Raw genomic sequence first — 22,010 nt, 5'->3', positions numbered from 1 at the left:
CTCGTTGTATTTACAGCCCAAGGAGGTCACCATGCTGGGAAAACACACGTGACTACGTCATAACTGAGCGACGGGTGTAGTAATTTAAGTCTACCAGCAGAGGGCGACATTACAAGTATCTTTTTTTAAACGTTGCAGTGTGAAATTCAACCCTTCTTATACAAAGTCTGTGGACCTGGCGCTCTCATTGCTGTTGTCAGTTTGCTGTCCTATAAATGCAAATGCAGGTATTTTACAGACTCTACGTAATTTGCACACTAACATTTTCAAGGTCCACAACAAATTGCGCCAAATATGTAAATGGTAATGTGTCTTTCGTTTGAAAACAAAAACAAATTAAACATGCAAATGTCCATACCTACATTAGGTTATTGGCTTGAGTTACATAAATGCTAATTTACGAGGTGAATTTGGCGTCAAAAACAGTAGAGACGTTTATTAATTGATGCGTTCAAGTACGTTCCTAATTATGGGCTGCGGGATATCCCAAAAAGTAGTGTAATACAGAGATAAACACTTGGAAAGTGCATGATTTCTTAGTACTTATTAAACAAATTGGAACACCTAAATTATGGTGTCAGTTGTGATGTTATTTTTCATTGAAAGCACTTAAATGAATCGACTGGTTGTAAAGTGTGATATTTACAGCTGCTATGGTGGCAGTGTTGTTAGGTAGTGTCTCCACAGTGCTGCAGCTAACTAACAGCACGAGGAAAATCTTTTTGGAGCTCTCATTTAACCGGCACAAGGCTGCTTCTTTTTAGATTCTTCATTACGAACAAATGAGAAAAATACATCTAATAATGTTGCACGCATGTGTTTTTAGATGTTATAGCATATGTAGGCCTACTTTCATGAAGACTCAACAAGAAAGTATAATTCAAATGTTTTATGTTTGACTTTTTTGTATTTGTATTTTGTGTTTTTAAATATGAGAATTGCATACTGTGCAAGACAATATATGCAATTATTATTGAAGCTACAACATATTTCCCCTTTTTTGAATGTAATAGTTTAAGTACTATTGTTAACGTTTTATATCTTATTAGGGAAATCGCCTACTCATAAAGCTTGATTTATTAATTCAACCCCATCTTTTTTTCTTGTTTTTAATAGAAATGTATTGATATTTTGAGTCTGTTAATAAAAATAAAGAAATAAAAATAAGAAATGCATCTCAGTAGCGAAGATTTGTTTTTCTTAAGTCACCAAAATTATAATTTCTTTCTGTTGATGTTATTGATATCAACTTCTGATATAACTGTTCTTTTCTTACTTTCTTTATTGAAATAGTCTGACTGATTGGAGAAGAGGAGGCTGGGAGTGGAAGTGGTCATCGGTATGGAAGCTATACATCCACGTGCACACTTATTGTATTCTGCCGAATCAGTTTTTGACTCACTTTTCTGATTGAAGGACTTGTAGGATTGCGCAACACTCGTTAAAGATGTCCACCTGTAAGGTCGGAAACGATATTCTTACACTGTTCCTTACAAACTCTGACGGGATGGCATCCTGGCAGGAAGGGGTTTATAGATGTCCACAGTGACAGCTGGAGTTTGGAGAGGAAGATGAGAGGATGAAGGTGGGGAGGGGGCTGCAGGTGTGAGAGAGAGGACGAGAGGAAGGGCCCGAGGACACGCTGTGGTGGTATGACACGACGGGGGGAGTCAATCTGCTAAAGTGAATAAAAATCATTAGAGGACAAGTTGAAGTGAAATGTGAGATTTGTGAGATACAAAAATAACTTGCTCTGCTACAGATTGCAGCACAAAGAGCATCAGGATACGGTAATTATGTTGACAGAGAAGAAGTCGTGGGTGATGTTTTACAGCAGAGGTGATAAATTTAACATCCGATGTTCACTGAAAAGATCCAGGTTGTTGTGAAAGCAGCCAACAAACACACGCACACACGATACGAAATGATGAAGTGAGGGATGAGCGCTGCATTCAAGTCAAGAATCAGCATTCGTGGGTTGATCATTGTTATCCTTCAGGGAATTGTGGGAACCCCGATTGCGATCGGACAAGATGTCATAAAGGCCTACAGGTGTGGAGTGTGATTAAAAAGAAACAGGAGGGAATGGAGGTACCTTGAGTGATACCCCAACCCTTCCCCTTTCTAGTCTATCTTTATATCAAATAAAGGCAATAACGTTTTTTTCGTTCATTTTTTAGTACTAAAACGTTACAGTTTTAGTACACAGGGAGAGTATACAAATTAAACAAGAACAAAAGAGCAGGGGTATATCACACTAGAAAACATATTCTAAAACATGCAGGTATTAAGTGCCTTGACAGCATTTTTGTTCGTCAAAGAAAAGTAGCTAGAAAGTAGTTTCACATTTTGCTCAACATCCTTCAGGAAAACAGCAATATTTATTTATTTATTCATGTTAAATTACCTTTTTCTTTTAATAACCTTTTTTAAAATGTAATTTGTGGCGAGCAGACTTGAATGCAGCATGAGTCAACCAGCTTGTTTGCCTGTGGGAGAAATATCGTTGATGTAAATAAGTAAGTCAGAAGCTAAAGTGGTGATTAAGGGACAAAGCAAAAAGATATGGCAGAATGAATGGAATAAAGCAGGGGTCTCAAACTCAAGGCCCGCGGGCCGAATCCGGCTTAAAATAATTAAGTTAGACTTGATAATAAAGTCTAATAGTCGAAATTATGACATAGAAAGTCAAAATTATGAGATACTTAAACACAACAGTCAAAGAAGCAGCTCTTCATTACTCTACATTTGAAATGGAAATGTATTGTGAGTACATTGAAGACAACTTTAAACACATGAAATACTTCAGGTGCTTGTGCAAATGCACCCTTGACAGGCTTTTAAGCTTTGAACAAAGTTAATGTAATAACAAATATTGCTATTTTCTTTAAAGGTTTGATAGAGTAATGTGTTTTTTCTTAATATTTTTACATTTATATAACTGCATGTACAATATTTTTACACTTGAATAAACAATAATCAAATGCAGAGACAGTTATTTACCAATATGTTAGGAGTAGTTACATCTACACAGTCTTACATTTACAACCGGCCCTTTGAGGGCGACTGTGATGCTGATGTGGCCCAGAGTGAAGATGAGTTTGAGACCCCTGGAATAAAGGGAGCAAAGGAAGATATCTGTTTAAAAATAAACCATTGGTTGGGAGTGCAGGATCTAGTGGACGAAATAGAAAAGAGGAGAGGGTTATGACAAGGCTAAGGAATGGCCATACTGCTCTTAACAGTTCCCTCTATGTTATTAGAAAACATAATAATGGAAGGTGTGAATTTTGTGAAGAAGAAGAAACTGTGGACCATGTTTTATTGTCCTGTCAAAGGTACGAGGCAGCGAGAGAAGTTTTGAAAAATGGTCTAAGAGAGATGGGAGAGGAAAATATAATTAATGTACTAAAGAAAAGCTTTAGTGACAAATGTTGGAAACTTCTTCTGGAATATTTAGAGTCAACAAGACTAATTATTATTATTTTTATTGTTATGTTTGGTTTTCGTATTAGAGATTTACTTTCCTTAAGTCCACACTCCAGATTAGTGGGTGGCGGTAATGCACCCGAAAGCTGTTTGCCAACCGCCATAAAAATCAAAAGAGGAAGAAAAAGCTTGTTTGCCTGGCAGGGGGCGGGGCTCCGTTCCATGCGCTAGTGCGCATGTCTGCAGAGGTCCACACGTGGTTGGTCTGGTGTAAACCACGCACGCAGACGCAAGAAGCGGCTCAGAAATGGCGGCCGATACTGGGAGCTCTTCGCTGCAGCTACCCTGCGTTTTTTCACCAAAATCACGACAGTACTTGGCATTATGTGCCCAGGACGGCAGACTTCGCATTTGGAACACCGATAGTAAAACACTTCACCAAGAATACGTGCCATCAGCCCATTTGAGTGCGACTTGTATCTGCATAACCTGGGGACCATGCCGGACAGTCAAGGTACGTGAGGCTGCGTTACGAGGCCCGAGCGAATCTACTCGTGAGAGTTTTCCTCCAGAAGTGCGCACAATAAAACCAGAAAAGTGTCACTCCTCTCAAAGGAAATTCCACGGAAAGCTTGAAACCTTCGGCCGCGCGCTACCGTGGACGCTTTTATGTGTCCGACACAGACTTGGTTAGAAGGGTAGCCACGTTAGCAGCTAGCTAACGTTAGCTTTCAACAGCTGCGCAGGACGCACATGGTAGTCCCGCATGGTAGACAAGAAAGCATGGACAATGTCTTAATTCAGTGTTTCAGAGTGAACTAACTCTAAAGAATACGTATGGCAGCTACGCTAATCCGTCCAATGACCTCTGACTTTATTTAGCTCGCTAGCACTGTAAATAAAGTCGTTATTTAAGTTAGCATTAGCCGACTAGAGCTTCAGGAGCGCGTGCCACCATGACACTTCTGAGTGGTGAGGTAGAAAAAGTTTTACCATCTAATGTCGATTTGCAAACCGTTTCGCCCCAGTCGATGGTGTTTGGTTTACGAGAGAAATTTTAACATTCAATTGTACTTATGCTTTTTTAAATGCCGTATGGAATGTGATACAGCTTATCAGAAGGTTGCTGAGGAAGCTCAGTTATTAAATGTCAATCATTAGCAGTGATCATAGACATTTTTTTTTTTTAGCAGTCAATGGTGTAATGAACTGAGATTTTAATAAGATCAAAGATGAAAGCCTTCAAGTGAACCAAGCGTGCGTCCTACTTGTATGCTATTGGTGATCTTAAGGGTTTTACATCTCCAATGTGCTGTGTTTCCAGGAGGGGCCCCAGAGGAAGAAGAGGAAATCGGAAGCCGGACAGATGGAGGAGAAGGCAGACCTGTTGGCGATGGGCACGGCAGCGGGCAGTGTCCTCATTTACAGTACAGCAAAGGGAGCACTGCACTGCACCCTGGTGAGACCCACTTGCATCCTCACCTGTATCTTCCTTTTTTTCCGACTTGAAAAGTTTATTTCACTAACTTGTATGTAGAAAGAACTAGCTTCTGTCAAGGTACTGGATTAGTGTTCCATTTTGAATGACAGGATAAATAGTTCACCACTGCTAACGATCATGTCCTGTCTCTTCCAGGATGGAGGCCACAGTGGAGGGGTGAATTGTGTCCAGTGGCACCCTGAAGACAGTCTATTATACAGCGGCTCAGATGATACAAACATCGTAGAGTGGGACCTGCAGACGGGCAAGGCGAGAAGGTCAGTATCTATTTATTACACCGCACACTTCAGTCCAAAGTGACCCAAATCTACATTTTTTGTTTTCTTGCTCAGTTCTGTTAACTGTGTGTAAAGCACACATCGCATGGAATCTGAACTTTTTCAATTCAGATCTGAGCCCCTTTTATATGTGATCCTAAATCAGATAACAGGCTGGTTTTTGTTTTGCAATGCAACCACAGTCTGAAAAGTCCTATCAGGATTCATGCAACCGTTACGTCGTTCTAGATCGACATTCGTCACAAACCTGCGCTGGTGGAAGTCGATCCATTGACTCCACAATCCCACCACCTGTGGGCCCAGCTTTGCACACCTCCTTACAGACGTAGCAGCCATTTCTCCACCCATGTCATTGTATTTTTTATAGTATCTTTTCCCCTTCTTTTCCTATTCTATATTTATGTTCATAACTTTGTAGTACTTTGCTAATATTTGTATTTCCTTCTGATATGTTCATTGTATGCCCCACACGCCAAGGCAAATTCCTTGTAAGTGAATAACTTACTTGGAAATGAGCCTGATTCACATCAGATCTGAACAATGAGACCGAATTGAGCACCGAGGCTTGCAGTGCGAATGTAGCCTTCAAGATAACATATTTTAAAAATGCAATGTGGGAAAGAATGAGCGAGTTCCTCCTGATCTGTCCAGAACTGACTGAGCCATAAAACAGTTGCTCTATTGAATCACATTGTGATATTTAAAATCAAATGGGATGCTGTTAGATTTTTATATATATATATATACACACACATACTATAGTACAGTGCCAGGTGAAATGGGGGAAGGAAAAGAATGGTGTGTTTTCAGTTTATCACACTTCAAACAGCTGAGTGTCAAGAATCGTGTTCTCTGTTTTTGAGAAGAACATAGAACGCCTCTTTTACATTCTTATTATACTTTTCTGGTTAAACTACATAAACTGTCTGTGTTACGTAGCGTGTGTTTTCAATCTGGAATGATCTTCACCAAGTACAGACTTTTAGAGAACACAAGTTGTCCTTTTGGCTGTTTCTAGAATAAACATCAATTAGCGATGACATGACCTGCTGCTGGTCACATTTGTCATTGTACTCCTTGGATGGTTAAACTATGGCCAGCTGGGAGTTTTTAAATGAGATAATGACGTGAGCATATTTCTTATTAACTGTACTGTATGTACAATGCACATTCTAGTTACAACTCTAAATGTCGACTAGATTTAGTGAAATTCTTGGCACAAACAAATATTTGACCATAGATCTCAGCATCAGGCTTATTTACATCGTAAGCCTACTTTATTTACATATTCACACATAATCGTCATGTTTTTAGTGGGCCCTTAAGCCATGCGATGTATTGCAAAAGTTTGGCCACCGTGAATCCGGTGAAAGAATAAGTCGGAGCCGGTTACTCCGTTACTTTTTGATAACATGGAACCATTTCTTCTCCTTATTTCTCCACTGAGGCGCGTGCATGAACGTTTCTCACATTCAGAACAAACTTACCTGACGTTGCGACATGCTGCTCTAACTCAGGAACATACCATGTGGTCGATCCATCACATGCTGGTCTGAGTCCGACCCATCCAATGCTGCTCACTCCTAAATGTGTTGCCTTTTTCTCTCTACTGGTTTTCCTCAAAACTAATACATTTAATAATCTTTTGACGACATTAAAGGGGCACTCCTAATCAACAGGGTGGGCTCCCTCCAATACAATGGTGGCGAAACCCTGAACCTCTCAACCAATGAGCTATCAACACGGTATGATATCTGGAGAGAGGGATGTTGGTCTGGAGCTGCTTTTGGATACAGTTTAACAAAACACTGAGGTTGACCTCTGTTCATCCCAAACACAGACCAGCAACAAAAGTTTGTTTCATTTTCCAATCAATAGCAGGACTTCTGAGGTGAACACAAACATAACAGCCGTTTCTCTGCTGTCTTCACTTCCTGTCAGTGTGAACATTATTTGAAAGTACCGGCTGAGTTTCATTCATTCCGTTGGTAACGTTCAGGTTCCAGTGTTTTTATGTGATACCAGTTGTCTTTTAAAGTCGTATACTAAAACAAAGTATCTCTCAGTATTCTATTTATCCCGAGGGAAATTAAGTTTATACTACGAAAACAAAAACACTGATACACACAGGAACAATCAATAAAAACCTAATGAAATGAAAGCAACAAAAAACAAACGCGGCGTGCAATGAAGGTGCCGTCCACAGAACTCTGATGCAATCATTAATGTGTCAAATAGAAATGGCACAGCTAAAACCCTGCGCTGCCTTAAGACCAACCTGAAACTTTATCAAGTGAATTTTATTCATAGTCTATTCCGGAGGCTTTACAAGCTGTACAGTATACAACACTTTGTGTCCTTTGAGCCTCGTTTCAGATGAGAAAAACTTCAGTTGAGATGAAATAAAACCCTTTTAGAACACATGCACGGGCATTTGTTTTAACCTATTCAGTAGGGCTACAACAACGAATCGATAAAAATCGATTATGAAAAGAGTTGGCAACGAATTTCATTATCGATTCGTTGTGTCTCACAATTATTACGCCACTCAATAAGTCACGGAGATGTTAGTGTTCAAAGCAGGCCCGGTCGCCTGAATACCGCAGCTAGGAATAATGGAATAGGACTCCGGTTCTATTGTGTGGGTTTTTCTCTGAACTGGGACCATGATTAAGAGGGACGGCCGGGGAAACCTCACCCGGCCCGGACACGGAAAGGATTGACAGATTGATGCTCTTTCTACATTCTGTGGGAGGTGGTGCATGGCCGTTCTTCATTGGTGGAGCAATTTGTCTGGTTAATTCCGATAACGAACGAGACTCCGGCATGCTAACTAGTTACGCGGCTCCGTGTTCTTAGAGGGACAAGTGGTGTTCAGCCACACGAGATTGAGCAATAACAGGTCTGTGATGCCCTTAGATGTTCGGGGCTGCATGCGCGCCACACTGAGTGGATCAGCGTGTGTCTACCCTTCACTGAGAGGCGTGGGTAACCCGCTGAACCCCACTCCTGATATTAGTCAATTTTTTTTTTTTTTTTTAATTACTTTAACAGCTCAGGGATGTTCGAGGAGCAACCCGTTTGTGCACTTTCTGAAGATGTCAGTTCCGTTTTTGAATAAAGGGTTGGGAATTAATGCTTTTTTGTTTTTTTTAGCCGATTCATCGATTAATCGAACAAATAATCGACAGATTAATCGATTATTAAAATAATCTTTAGTTGCAGCCCTACTGTTCATCAATATATGGAAAAAAATCTTTTCTTTCTATTTTTGTATCAAAATCCGATGATCTTTTCTTCCCATGAAACATATGAAGTGTGCTTACGTAAGCTAGTACCAGCCAATTTCAACCGCTCAAATGTTTCCCTTTCACTGGGGATCCTCACCGTACAGAAGCTACAGTCGCTCTAACTTTCACTGGGACTGCAACAACTGATTGATTTCTAACAAAAGTGGGCAGCGAATTAGATTGATCGGCTCTGTCTATGTTGTGATGCGTGTCATGCGCTGTGGCAACCAGCGGTGCAACGGATCATAAAACCCACGGCTCAGATCAGAGTTACAGATCGGATCAGCACAAAGAACAAAGGGAGCAAATATAACATTTAGAGAACCCTGATCCCGTTTTTTTGAATGCCGCACATACTAATTGACGATCATTCCTGATCCATACTGGTAGATACAGATCTCTTTGTTGTTCCGGTTTATTTATTTATTTTGCCACCGTCCCAAAAATAATTTCAACCCTTCAGTAAACCATCACACATTTTTTTAAATATTATACTTTTACTTTGTTATAGTAGCATTTTATGTTTTTCTTCTTAACACAATTGAAATAAGGAAAAAAGATTGAATTTTCATGGATTACAACAAATCTTGTCATTAGTAGTTTTAATGATGTATTATCTGTCATAAGTCATCTCTAATATCTATTTTATATTCTTGTGAAAACTACTGGATTTATTTAAGTTTCTCTCCAAAAATTACATTTTGTGAGATCACGTGAATGATGTTATAATTTACCTTCACCCAATACTCCATTTCACTGAGCAGAGCCTGAACGTATCGTAATGTAAGTGAACATAAGTCGTTAGCGGTGCTGCTAACGTTACCAGCTCTCCTGTCATTGTAAACCCAGATTGGTTGTTTACAAGGTAACATGATCAGAGACTAGAAAAGAACGAATGATCTCTTGATCACATATTTTACTGAACATGGGTGGATAATGATAGTCAGTCAAACTTTATTTCACACTGTGATGGTTAACGTTAAACTGTAATTAATCCGAGGTTCACATGGGGGCCAAACCGTGAGGGCGGGGGGGGGACACACGGACGGATCGACTGGTCCGTTACACCGCTAGTGGCAACGAAGGGACAGTAAATTCAAATCGATTATCAAAATAGTTGTCAGTTGCAGCCCGACATTCAAGCAAATCTGCCCATGTCTGCTCGAGTAGAGCGGGGAAAATACATCACAGGATTTTAGTTCTGTAAGGGACAAAGGGGGAAGAAGAGAGTCCCAAGAGTGATCACTTAATCTTTCTCATAGGGACATCTGGTTTGATAAGTGTAAAAACAAAATGTCTTGGCTCTGAATAACTACCAACTTTTATTACTAGATCTGTTTTCATCGTCATCGCTGTAAAAGCTCAACTGTCAATCCACCACCTGCAGAACGCTCAGAAAGCGGCGTGTCTAAAGAGCACCTCAACGATGTCATTGCTTTAAATGCCAGATTATTTGCTTATTGTCTCAGCCTCTCCTCGCGTAGAAACGTCACTATTAGTTTGACAGACGTCAGAACCGGACACTTCACTCCCAACCACTGAAATGCACCAACGAGCGCTCCATCATGCATTCATCATCAGCGCAAACATCGTGTACTCCGGTGATTTAGCAGCGGCACTGTCTGCGGGTACAATCACAAGCCGTAATGTCACCATGAATCCTCGCTGAAGCCCGTTTCGTGGTCCACACAAATGGTTCTGCTGAGTGGCGAGAGTGTTTTGCACATCTCTTACTGCTATCAGCTGCAGTGCAGTAGTTAAACGGCATGCTGTTGAATGTAGCTGCTCGGGCTCGTCACTTGAATCTAAAAGAGATGGAAAACTCCACTAGACTGAAGGGCTACTTGGATCCGTCACTGACTCGTGATCCCGTTGAACAATGTTGACAAATAAGAAATGCAATCTCATAAAAATGCAGTTAGTAGATCCACTGTGTCTACTTGTCTCCGCAGTAAGTGGAAGGCGGACCGTGCAGCGGTGACCAGTTTGTGTGTGAGCCCTGATGGCAAACTGCTGCTCTCAGCCGGTCAGGTTATCAAGATGTGGGACTTGGACACCAAGGAGGTTTACAGGGTGAGTGTCGGCTAATTTCTATTCATGTTTGTGGATTTATTAGACCGGGGCTCAACTATTCTGGGGCTCAAGTAAGTACGCTAAAAGCCACGATCAGTGCTAGTGAAAACCGCCGGTCCCGCTTTTGTAGCAGAGCAACAATGGTTATACGGTATGATGTTTTCAGCCGAACTGAGCTGTTTTGTCCTCATCCCCTCCCGCAGAAGTTCACAGGCCACTCCACGGCCGTGACGACCCTGCGCTTTGCCACCACACGACCACCTGACAGCAACGGCCTTTACTTCCTGTCCGGCGCCGCACACGATCGGCTGCTCAGTGTCTGGTGAGTGCCCGCTTAATACCCGCAGCTTGTCCCTGTTCCTTTGCTGTACCACTGCTTATTTTTCACGGAACTGACAGCAAGTTGTCTCCCCCGCAGGCAAGTACGAGAAGACGGAAAGGACAAGAATTCAGTGGTGTCCTTCACGCTGACGGACGAGCCACAGCACATCGACCTCGTCGCGTCCAACAGCAAGGAAGAGGTCAGAGCAGACAAAATGTCCAAACATCACACTAATCTGACTCGCATCTTGTTTACGGGGAGCGTAACGATGAGGATTTAAGCTCTCACTCCTGCTGAAGTGTTCCTCCCTGTGGTGCAGTTTTATGAAACCCATTTACTTCATGCTAATGTTTGTTTCACACAGGCGGTGAGGCTGGCGGTGGTGTGTAAGGACGGGCAGCTGCATCTCTTTGAGCACTTTTTAAATGGGTAAGCCCTTAAAGCACCACACACTGTACGATGCAGTGTAAGGTAACTTTATGAAACATTTGGAAAAGGCAATTACTTTCTCTCAATTATGGGAAGTTTTGTATTCCAGTCATAAGGTAATAAAGGTGATTAAAACCAAAGATTTGATTCAAGCCGAGCTGCTCTTCTGTCCCAGCAGCTGTATTTTGAGAGGCAGAACGCCTCCACGGAGGCTGAAAGTCATTTTGCTTATTTGTTCAGTGTTTGCCCCCTAATGGCTGTTAGGGGACATTACACTGCCAGCAGATGCGACTGATCACGTCTTTCCCTGCAGTGATTCTTAACTTTGACCCCATCTGTCCCCACAGGCCCTGTAAGAAGCCGTTGTCCCCCTCGTGTACTGTGCAGATGTCTGACACAAAGGACTCCCCGGTGCCGATCCCGCTGCTGGCTGCTGCCCTCAGAGTCGGTACGCAGACAGTGCTGCTGGGTTACGGAAACCACCTGCAGCCTGTGATGGAGAAAGTGGTGAGTACACAGGAGGCTGTGGCGATGCATGCGTGTTTACTAGTAAGATTAGACCACTGTGAAGATTTGCATGGACAAATATCCCTTCTAGGTGGCCTCCAAGTTTAATCAGGGCTCTCTCAGGGACGTGGAACGGCCGATTTGTGAAGTCAAAATGAGGAGCTGTCTTTGGGGAGGTGTTGGTGCTTTCTATTCGTGCTTTAGCAGCCGGTGGGGCAGCACAGTCCTGCTGCAGAGCTAAAAGCTGCTGTTAATGGAGGCGGCGTTGAGTTACATTATGGGTTCCAAGATCTATTCAGAAAATGAGTCTTGGCCGAAGGTAAATTATAATGTTGTTCTGATGTTTTCAAATGTAATTTTGTAAAATGTAGTTTTTGCATCAGTTGATCAGTCTGAAGCCACGTTGGAGGGCACATTATTACCTGTGCATCATGAAGCTCTAAGTAGCTTTATTCTGAGATTATTTTTTTTAATCAAAGCAAATATTTGAATTAAGATATTGTTTATTTCCTAATCACTTGATCAATCGCGCAGTTAAGTTTCCTTTTCTGTATTGTTTTTACATATATTGACATTGAAACTATTAGCGTCCATCCCTGCATGTTTACAGCTTCTACCATAGCGCTTCTCCTCCATGTCTCCTTCATACCACAGGTGATTATCCTGGTGTGTGTTCTTGTACTGTAACTGGACAAAAATAATATCATCCTACATTTTCCAGGAAGTCAGTGATATACGGTTGTGACTTGTTGGATAATAATACAGTAATACTAAATGCTTGACGGCATATGTTATGGTAAGTGTCAGCTGACGTTTTGTTTTCGACTGCTTTCAGCCTAAATACAGTCCACTCGTGGTTCTTGCTCAGTGAATTATGAAGATGTTCAGTAGGTTTGGTAGCTTCACAGTAATGATATTATCAGCCTTGTTCACTGAACTCTTGAATTACCCACAATGCTCCCTCTTATCTGTGCAGGAGATCAACACAGCAGAGAGACACGTGTGTTTGACGCGGGATGTTCACACCAGCTTGTCCCTTTCCATGGAAACTGCCGTCTCCAAGGTAACAATCTCATCTTGCTCTCTGGGTCAAGAGAACCACTGTAGCATGTTGGAAATGATGAAAACCTGAGACTTTGTCTTTCTGCGTTCCAGGTGAAAACCCCTGTTGTGAACGCCAAGAGCAGAGTGTTGGTCCCAGGGCTCCCTGGCCACCAAGCCCCCATCAAGGGAACCTCGCAGGGATCGGAGAAGAGGAAAAAAGACACCGACACCAAAGAGGTGGGTTCAGTGTCTGACGACGCACCGAGCAGCAGCTCACTGAATGAAGACCAGAGTCACACACTCACCGATCATAATCGTCATTTTTATTACATTTTTTGTGAGCACATATTTACATAGATTCAGGATGTGCATTGCAAATCCTAACCAAGGACATCAATAATGAACAGAACATGAGGGTCAACTGGCCAGCCAGTGTTTCTCAGATTGGAGTGAGGCGAGGAGAAAAGGTGATGTTGTGATCTTCGCAATATAACATGTGTCGAGTCTCGGCCAATCAGCGTTAAGATGTCTACAGCGTCTTCATTTCCCTCCGTTAAAGTTTAAGTTCCGTTACAGTTCAGACTTGCTGGGTTGAGGCTAACGTCCAGATCTTTGTCGATCGAACGCTCGTCATTATAGAGATTTAGGAGGAAAGTGAGTGTAGCTGGATAAAGGTAGAGGTCTAAACAGACGTGAAGGGAGAGCAGTACAGCTGCTTTACTGCCTCTTGTTTTTATTTCTTTTATCTTATTATGTTATTTGACTAAAACTTTTGAAAATGAGACCTCGGTCTCAATGGGCTTTGTCTAAATAAAGGTTAATAATAACATTGATTTAAAAAAAAAAAAGCGAACTAGCCAAAGTAAATGTTATCTTATCACCAGAATACTACATTTTAAAGCTCATATTTCAAATAAAACTCTCCCGGGGAGCATGTCATCTTTTTCACCTCTTATGACTTTGCAGGTTTGATAATTCATAGAAAGGAAAAAGGCACACGGCTCCACATGCTATTGATATTTTTACAACCTCTCCTCAATGCAGAAGTTCAGTCAAAGTTTCACAGGGTGGCAGTTGGTCTCAGCCTCAGCACTGAGGAGCACATCATATTTTTTTACAGGATTTGGTTTATTATATCATAAGGAATAAAAACTCTATGCCAGGATTTTAATTAAAGACTACGTTTCCATCCTACTCGGGTCTTTTTCAGGTCAGAATGGAGTGTTCAGGCGTTAATGTTTCCCTTTTGACACTGTTCTAATAACAGTTATTCCATCATAACGTTGCCCAGAGTATTATATGGAGATCTTTTTGGGTGGGTGTCGCCATTTGTTCTGTTTTTTTGTTTAGTTTGTGTTGTATTGTTGTATTTATTCATGTCGGCCAGTACATGTTCTTAATAGATGAGTGATCAGAAGCACACTGCAGCATATGTCTGCAGTAGTTCTAGACATTCATTTAGTAAATCAATCAGGTTCACATTGACCACCTGCACACGCTGACTTCTGTCATCTTTTGTTCCCTAAAATGAGTTCTCGTAGTGCACGGTGTCGTGTTGCCCTTTGGCTTTGCTTGTTGTCGTATTAGTTCTCTGTGATGCGGTATTGGTGAGACAGACACATCTCAGCCAATCCCTGTTGACTTGATACATCTGTGCTCTCCTGTAGATGTCCATAGCGGAGCGGCTAGGGGAAATCGATCTGTCTACAGTGTCCGCCGACAAGGGGGCTCCTAAAGGGACGGCCTCTTTACAGACGGACAACTTTGCGGTGCTGCTGCTGCAGGGCCTGGAGAGCAAAGACGCCAGCATCCTCAATGTGAGTCTGAGCTCCCAAATAGAAGTGTTCACAAAAAGTGAATTTCCTAGGTTTGTTTTTGCCCAAAGGTTCTGCTCACTTGCATTCAGATTTCACAGTTAAAGTAAAATAACATTGTCTTCTCTCCCACAGAAAGTTTTCCAGACTCGTAAAGAGATGGTGATAAAGAAAACGGTTGCCCGGTTACCCCTCCCTGCTGTTTTGCCTTTGGTGGAAGAGGTGAGTCGATGTGCAATGTACAAACTGCTGCACATCCCTCTGTGTTCCTCAGTGAAGTTGTGTTAACTAATCAACCCTCTCATCTCCTCATGTAGCTCACGAAGAGGCTCCAAGGGCATCCTTTTACGTAAGTCTGAGTTTGACGGATCAAATGCGAGCACTGGCTTTGTTTTTCATGTTAAACTTGTAAAAGCAGTACGTGGGTGCAAACAGTCGGTCATATGTATTTGTTCCTTCCTACAGGGCCGTTTTAATGGTGCGGTGGCTCAAGGCCGTGCTCATGCACCACACATCATACCTGGCATCGGTGAGTCTGCATCATTCTGCCCGCACCGCTGATAATGAAGCCTCCGGTTTGCGTCGCCTTCTGTGCGGATGCTCACCACGAGCACAGCACACGGCACATGTTTTAAATATCACACAAACACGCCATCCCTCTGTGCACGTCTCCTCTCTTTTTGCCGACGTTCACGTTTAATCTCGCTTAGATCTCCGCCGCACAGCAGAGATTACACGATTTCCTCTCACGTCTACCGTTTGCTGGACTGTCCATCGAAATATCTCCATAACCAGCAGCTGGATATCCATTTAATGTGCACAGTGATGCTGGAAAGACTTATCAGATCACATATGCCCTGATACTCAGAAGCAACACTTCTCAGGTTGATCTTAAAAAGAGAATACCGTAGCTGTTAGCTTTGCCGTTAACATTCTAAGAACAGGAGAGAATTTCCTCTTTAAAGGTCCGGAACATCACAATGTCTAACTTCTGCTATCATTCACTTCCATGTATATTGAAGCAGCCTAACGGCTGTATTAACGTCTGTAGTAGTCAACAACGGTCCTTTCAACTGATATAATGAATATCTAAAAATGTACTGTTGGATTTTAAATTGAACTGGATGAATTATAAAGATTATTATGATATACTATTATTAAAAATACTCTGGATTTCAAAATGACAATACACGACAAAGCGTTTGAAAAACATGACTCTTAAAATAATATTTAATGTAATTCATTTTAGAATTAATAATTTAGAATTGTCCTGCAGCTTTAAATTCATTCGAGTGACATGAAGGCTGTAAAAGCTGTTAAAGTAGAAGTGCACCGTAAAAAAGGATTTGGTTTCAGGTCCAGGTGTCTGGGGCCACCTATTCGTCACCCCTCCATTACAGCGAAGCATTATTTAATGGGGAAGGCGACCTCTGCTCATCGTCGACTGCTTCCGTGTTTGTTTTCCTGCTGCTGAAATGTTTTTTATTCACCTCCAACCGATCCATCTGTGTCTCCCAACAGCTGCCAGACCTGGTTACCCAGCTGGGAGTGCTTTATCACATGATTGAGAGCAGAGTGAAGATGTTCCACAAGCTAACGAAGCTGCATGGGAAACTGTATCTGCTAACGACACAGGTAGGTGTCGCCATGTACAGAAATAAGTCTTTTTAAAGGTGTGAATTGGGTGATGGGGATGGCTCAGGTACCCAGCTTGATGATGTACCCTATAGCACCCTCAAAAGTGTAAAACTGTTCCAAAATATCACAGGTTTGCTTAGGGCTGCACAATTGATCGAATTTTAATCGCGATCACGATTTTGGCTGCCACAATTAAATGAGCATGATCGTCAGTGATATTGACGTTTAAAATGCTCTGCTACATATCAAATCAAGCGCTTCCTCAAATATCAGTCAGCCAACCACCAGGGGGAGAACGAGATGGGATGTGTCATGCGCGCACCCTGCAGAAGTAGAAGAAGAGTAGAGAGACGGGAGCTTGAAGGACGAGTACTTGTGCTTAATCTATTTACACGCCAGCATGTCACGTCTGTCACTACATGGTCGCGCGGTGTTCCGCCCCGATCCGCACACACGATGCAACAGTCGCTCTCCTGCGGGTAGCACCCCCCACCCCACCCCCCGCCAAGCATCTACGGTCCGGTAACTGGTCATTAATGAATAATCAGGATCTCAATATTGATCAAAATAATCGGAATTATGATCTTGGCCATAATCGTGCAGCCCTAGGTTTGCTGAGAGGACACGGCCCAGAAATGACCACGATGGACGAAAACAGCAAACATGGCTGTTAGTGCTCACAGCTGTCATTCAGGCAGAATGTTAGGATTGGACGATCTTTTTACAGTCTTGCGATGGCCACAGAAACCGCATTTGATTCATTGATGGCTGTCCGAATATAATGAGCAATAATATAAAATACTTTAGAAGATCGGCTACCCTGTCTTAAAAATGTTCCAGTCTGGTAGAAAAATGAAAGGGCTCGATCCTGAAGAACTTTTTGTAAACAAGTTAAGTCTTTAACAAGTTGGTTGGGTAGATATGATGACGCGGCAAAAAGGTCGCACCCACAAAGCATGGTAAACGAGACTCGCTGGTCGGCGAGCCCCCAGGAAGCGTCCGTCTGCACCAGGAACACGACACGAGCACAATCGCTGTTTGATCTCCATTATCTGCGTTTTAATCTGGGAGTCGCAATCGAACATGTAATTTGATTAATCGTCTCTGCTTTAATTTGAGTGCAATGAGCAGTTCGGTGCAATTCCGCTGCTGCCTGAGAGTCTTTATAATGCTGACAAATGTGAGGAGTTCAAAGATTGAGCCGTTAAACAAACTGCTATCATTATTCTCGCTGGCCCTGACGGGAAAATCCAGTGTCCTCTTCCCTTTATGTATGAACACGTCTCCACTAGCTGCACAGGGTGTATTTCATTCAAGTGTGGTTATTCGGCTCTTATTTATTTTTAACCTTTGGGTTAGACATCTGTCCCACATGGACAAATTTGTCCGTTCCAAAAAAAAAGCAACTTGTTAGCGTGTGTAGAAAGTTATTTCCCCCGTCGCCTCGGATGGAACGATCCGTTCATGTAAGCGGACAGAGATTCTACCAAACAGTTGTAGCTCCGTCCCTGACATGGGCATCACAATAACTTCAGACACAGATGTGTCCACAGATTACACGAGGACAAGGACCCACGGAGGCCGTTATCACTTCACAAGGTCGGCAGCTGTCAACTTTGCATTTGGAGGAGGAGGTAGTCAGCGGGCGCTCTGCTGGTGAACAGACGCGCTTTCTGGTGGAAATCATAGAAATGACCATTTGCGCCAGTGAAGTCACCGTTGCAGGCCTCTAGCAGCGGCGTGCCCTCAAAGGATCTGTATTCATCCTTTGCACTCCGACACGCCTCATCCAGTGAAGGTGTGGCAGAGACATAGAGTGCCTGATTGGATGTGCAGCAGCAGGACAGAAGAGAACATGCACTCATTTGCCGAGCATTTAAATAGCACAAGTGCAACATTCGACCATTTGAGAACATGGTAAACTTTGCATCGAATCACATGGCCTTTAATGTGAGGAGGCCTTTATTTACCAAGTGACTTGTAAAAAGAAAACAATGAAAGAAACCAAAAATAGACTGGTGGTCTGTCTGCACATTGCATCTCTAAGACATTCTCCCCTTTCACCACTAGGTGGCGACAAGTGACAGCAGCAACAGCGTTGCGGACGTTGACCACACGGCAAAGCTGGTGTATGAAGAAGGTGAGTGTTTGTGTCCTGAGGCCTTTTCTCTATAAAACCACACCCATCAGCCCCAGTGACGGTTCAGTTTGAGTGAGCACCAGCCAACTCAAATGAAATGATTTATTTCGGCGCCCAACTCGTCAGTTGTACATTTCAGCATGCAGCAGGTCACCGAGCCTCTCTCACCGCCAGACCTGACGGTTTCACATTTCTGTTTGAATGGCGATCATGATCCGGTCCGGTTCACCGAGTCATCAGGACTGAATCAGCCCACATCTATGAAGCCAGCGGTGCTCGTCGTGCAGCCACTCTTGGCGATGCACCGCACGCAAACATGACTCCTGTTGCCTGGCAACCTGACCGGCAGCTTTCAGATCCCCCTCTCTTTTTTGTAGCGGAACAACAATGCCCCACTCTGTTCGCTCTCGTTTCTCATTACCCGTACAGTATAAGGCGCTTTATTGAACCACGTAGAAAATTGGCTTTCATGAAATAATTAAGCAGCGTTTTGGAGTCTGCCCCCCTTCCCCCCGGGTGAGTGGTCCGGGATGTGAGGGAGCTGATGAGCAGGAGGCTAACAGTCCTGTGTGGCTCTGTGCTTATTATGGGTCCAACACAGGAAGCTTCAGAGTGAAGTTCAGGGCAGTGAAGTATAGTGTGGTCAGCATGCACAATGACTCTGATTGGTCTGTTCAGGTAACACTGCCGACATGTCTGTCACAATACAGGATTAGATTTAGGCTTCTAGACAATGTCACTCCGCGTGATGGAGATAAAAAGCTGCTTTTTCACAGCTCGCAGCAACACTTTCCTTTACATAAATATACGTTTGGCATCAGGCATGGGATCGCAGGAAAAACAGGAGCAACTCTATAACTTTTTATCAGCTCGTTTTAGTTTTTTCAAAAGCAGTTGCTACACAAGGCTTCTGAATCCTTCAATTGCTCTGAAGTCAGTGGAAACATCCAAAAATGAATTGTCATCCTTTTACGTTATTCTCATCCATAGTGGTTATTTGAATCAAAAAATTCAAATTATTTGGAAATAAAGATATTTTGAGTGATTTAAAGTCAATTTAAAACATTGCTGGCATTGGTAGTATTAATGCTGTATTATGGGCTGCTGAGGTGTACCATGTACTGTACGGATCAGCTACGTCACCACACAGCCTTTCTCTTCTTGATTACCTCTGCCTTGTTTTCCTCGTCTACAGCTTCGCCCCAAAGGCATATTTGCATTTATGCCATGTGGTATAATACGTAGCAATGTCTGTATCAAAGTCACCGTTTGCCGCAGACGCCCGGCCGACCTAACGGGTCTTCAACAGCCTCAGCCGACCACGTTGACGCTCTGCACAGTGGGTATTGTAGTGTTAACCAAGTGGCCCCGCTACGCTGTTAAAATGCAAATATGCGCCGTCTCTCCCGCGATGTTTACACACCAGTGAAAGCATGAAAGGCTTCTCTCTTCCCCTCACTGTTTTTTCCTCGTGGTAGAAAGGTCCTACCAGCACTGATGGGAGTGGGAACAGTTTGAAGTATGCATGCTGATGGATTTGGTTTCCCCTCGTGTGCCCTTACAGAATCATCTGATGAAGACGAGGCCTCCGGTGACGAAGGTCTCCCTGACGACGGTGACGACTCTGTAAGTCCCGAGACTGGCCAGTCGGACAGATCTCAAGAAGTATCTGCTCAAACGTAACCGTTGGATGAAGTGGGACACCAGTAACCGTTTATCTTGTTGTGGTCCTTCTCAGAACTGGGAGGAGGACGAGGTGATGGAGGAGGACAAGGACGATCCGGACAGCAGAACAGATTCCAAAGCGAATGGAGAGGAAGACATGGAGCGCGGGAACGAGAGCGAAGAGGAGTGAGGACGAGGGGGAGGAATGCCCATCGCACGTAAAATGGACCTGAAAGAGTTATATATACTTTCATTTTATTTTCATGCTTTTGATTTTATTATCGGAACAAAGTATGGTTTTACAAAAAAGAAATCAAAGGACTCATGGTGATGAAATCTGGGCAGCTGCCACAACAGGGAGATGATGTCATCCCCCCCCCTTCTGAGGAACAGATGCAGCATTTTGCGGAGTCGCTAAAACATTCTGCTGTCAGTTCAGTCTGCATCCCAGCTCTACCTACCTGACCAGTTTGCATTGAAAAATTACTTAATCATTTAATGGCGTTCCAGTTTGCCTACACTGCGGTGTGCATTCCAAATTGTTTTATGTTATGTAATAATAAATAGTATTAGAGTATATTGTTTAAGCTTAACCGCAGATGAGACTCTTGTCTGCGATCGTTGTATTCTGAGAGAACTCCGTAGGCCATCTGGAGCCGCTCCACAGACGCAAACGCAGTGCACGTGTGGAGTTGTGATGCAGCCCCCCCCCCCCAGGTGACCATACATCATGTCCCCAAACAATGGAAATCTGTATGTACAGTGAAGTGTTTGTATGAGCTCTTCCTCTACAGCTATCCCCTCACATGCTTGGGATTAAATGAACTCCCGTAAAGTCTCTTGAATGCTGTTTTTTTGTTTCCAGGTTTGTTGCTGCCCTTCTTTTTAACCTACTTCCTTTTTGTGCGTTTAATTTCCGGGCCTGGCCCGATGTCCACTGCCTTGAACGAGTTCTTCAGGGTCGACTGAGAAAAAAGAAAATGTGAACTTTGCTCGAATAGGGGAATAAATGGGTTTTGAAAATGGCTTGCGTTCTTTGATGGGGTGAGAACTAACAGTCCTCGCTGAATAAATAAATAAAACTGTCTTAAGGGGCTGAACACACCAAGGCTACGCACCATGATGCTCTCTTGTTATCTGCTTTCACCTGTAGGCATAGCAATAGCCAAAGGGAAATTAAGGTCATAAATATTTCAAGTGTTCACATGCAGCAGTTTGTCATTGTGATATAGATGTGGGATGGTTTATTTTTCCTAAAGTCAACTGAGGAACTACTGGAATTGTTAATTCAGTCATTTAAATACTGATAAAGGTACTTGTTTGCATTGATGTAAAAATCCAATATTGCCATAAAAGTAGTTCTGCTCGTTAATGTGCTGCACTACAACCAAAGGCCCAATGTAACCGGTATATTACACCATAAATTGTGTGATACTCGTATATTGTTTCAGTGTATATAATATATAAACCAGCTTAGAAACCCAGCAGATTTAAAGCTTCGGTACCAGTATCTACTGAGCTGTACTTCTGCTGCTCGGTCTGACTAAAAGCCAAGACCCGCCTCCTTTCAGTAGAGTCACTAATGATTGGCTGTGGGGTTTTCTTCTCTTACCAGCAGCTGGACCTTATTGTCTTTTTGACCATGTAGTGGCCATCTTTTTTACTGAAACAACTTTTCTACAAATGTCTAGGCAAAATAAAAACGATACAAATGTTTTGGGGTGGATTTTCTGATCTTGACAATTATTCCAATCAAATGATTATTTTCACACCGGGTCACATGAAAATGGCAGATGCTCTCTACTGTGTTATTACAAATCCCACCGCTCGTGTCGTTAAGACCCGCCCTGTGCGGCATTCAAGCGCAAGGATTGGCGAGG

General features: G+C 42.8%; 1 protein-coding gene across 1 annotated transcript; it reads left to right on the top strand.

The window, feature by feature from the left end:
* Positions 1-3,718: 3,718 nt before the first annotated feature.
* Positions 3,719-21,740, top strand: wdr43 (WD repeat domain 43). The gene is made up of 18 exons (XM_079174089.1): positions 3,719-3,943; positions 4,754-4,888; positions 5,066-5,187; positions 10,451-10,571; positions 10,775-10,893; positions 10,990-11,092; positions 11,258-11,322; positions 11,670-11,829; positions 12,806-12,892; positions 12,985-13,110; positions 14,541-14,690; positions 14,823-14,909; positions 15,005-15,036; positions 15,153-15,216; positions 16,209-16,322; positions 18,396-18,465; positions 20,030-20,091; positions 20,204-21,740. Exons 1-18 carry the CDS (start codon positions 3,737-3,739, stop codon positions 20,318-20,320), a joined length of 1,941 nt encoding a protein of 646 aa, XP_079030215.1. The 5' UTR covers positions 3,719-3,736; the 3' UTR covers positions 20,321-21,740.
* The last annotated feature ends 270 nt before the right edge of the window (positions 21,741-22,010 follow it).

This window comes from Pholis gunnellus (assembly GCF_910591455.1).
Source record: "Pholis gunnellus genome assembly, chromosome: 15".
NCBI lineage: Eukaryota > Metazoa > Chordata > Actinopteri > Perciformes > Pholidae > Pholis > Pholis gunnellus.
The sequence above is the reverse complement of the archived record's forward strand: the minus strand, read 5'-3'. Positions and strand labels throughout refer to the sequence as shown.

Coding starts and splice junctions, on each gene's coding strand:
- wdr43 (XM_079174089.1), top strand. CDS start 3,737: ATGGCGGCCGATACTGGGAGCTCTTCGCTGCAGCTACCCTGCGTTTTT. Junction 13,111..14,540: donor AAGACACCGACACCAAAGAG/GTGGGTTCAGTG, acceptor GCTCTCCTGTAG/ATGTCCATAGCGGAGCGGCT. Junction 15,037..15,152: donor CTCCAAGGGCATCCTTTTAC/GTAAGTCTGAGT, acceptor TCCTTCCTACAG/GGCCGTTTTAATGGTGCGGT.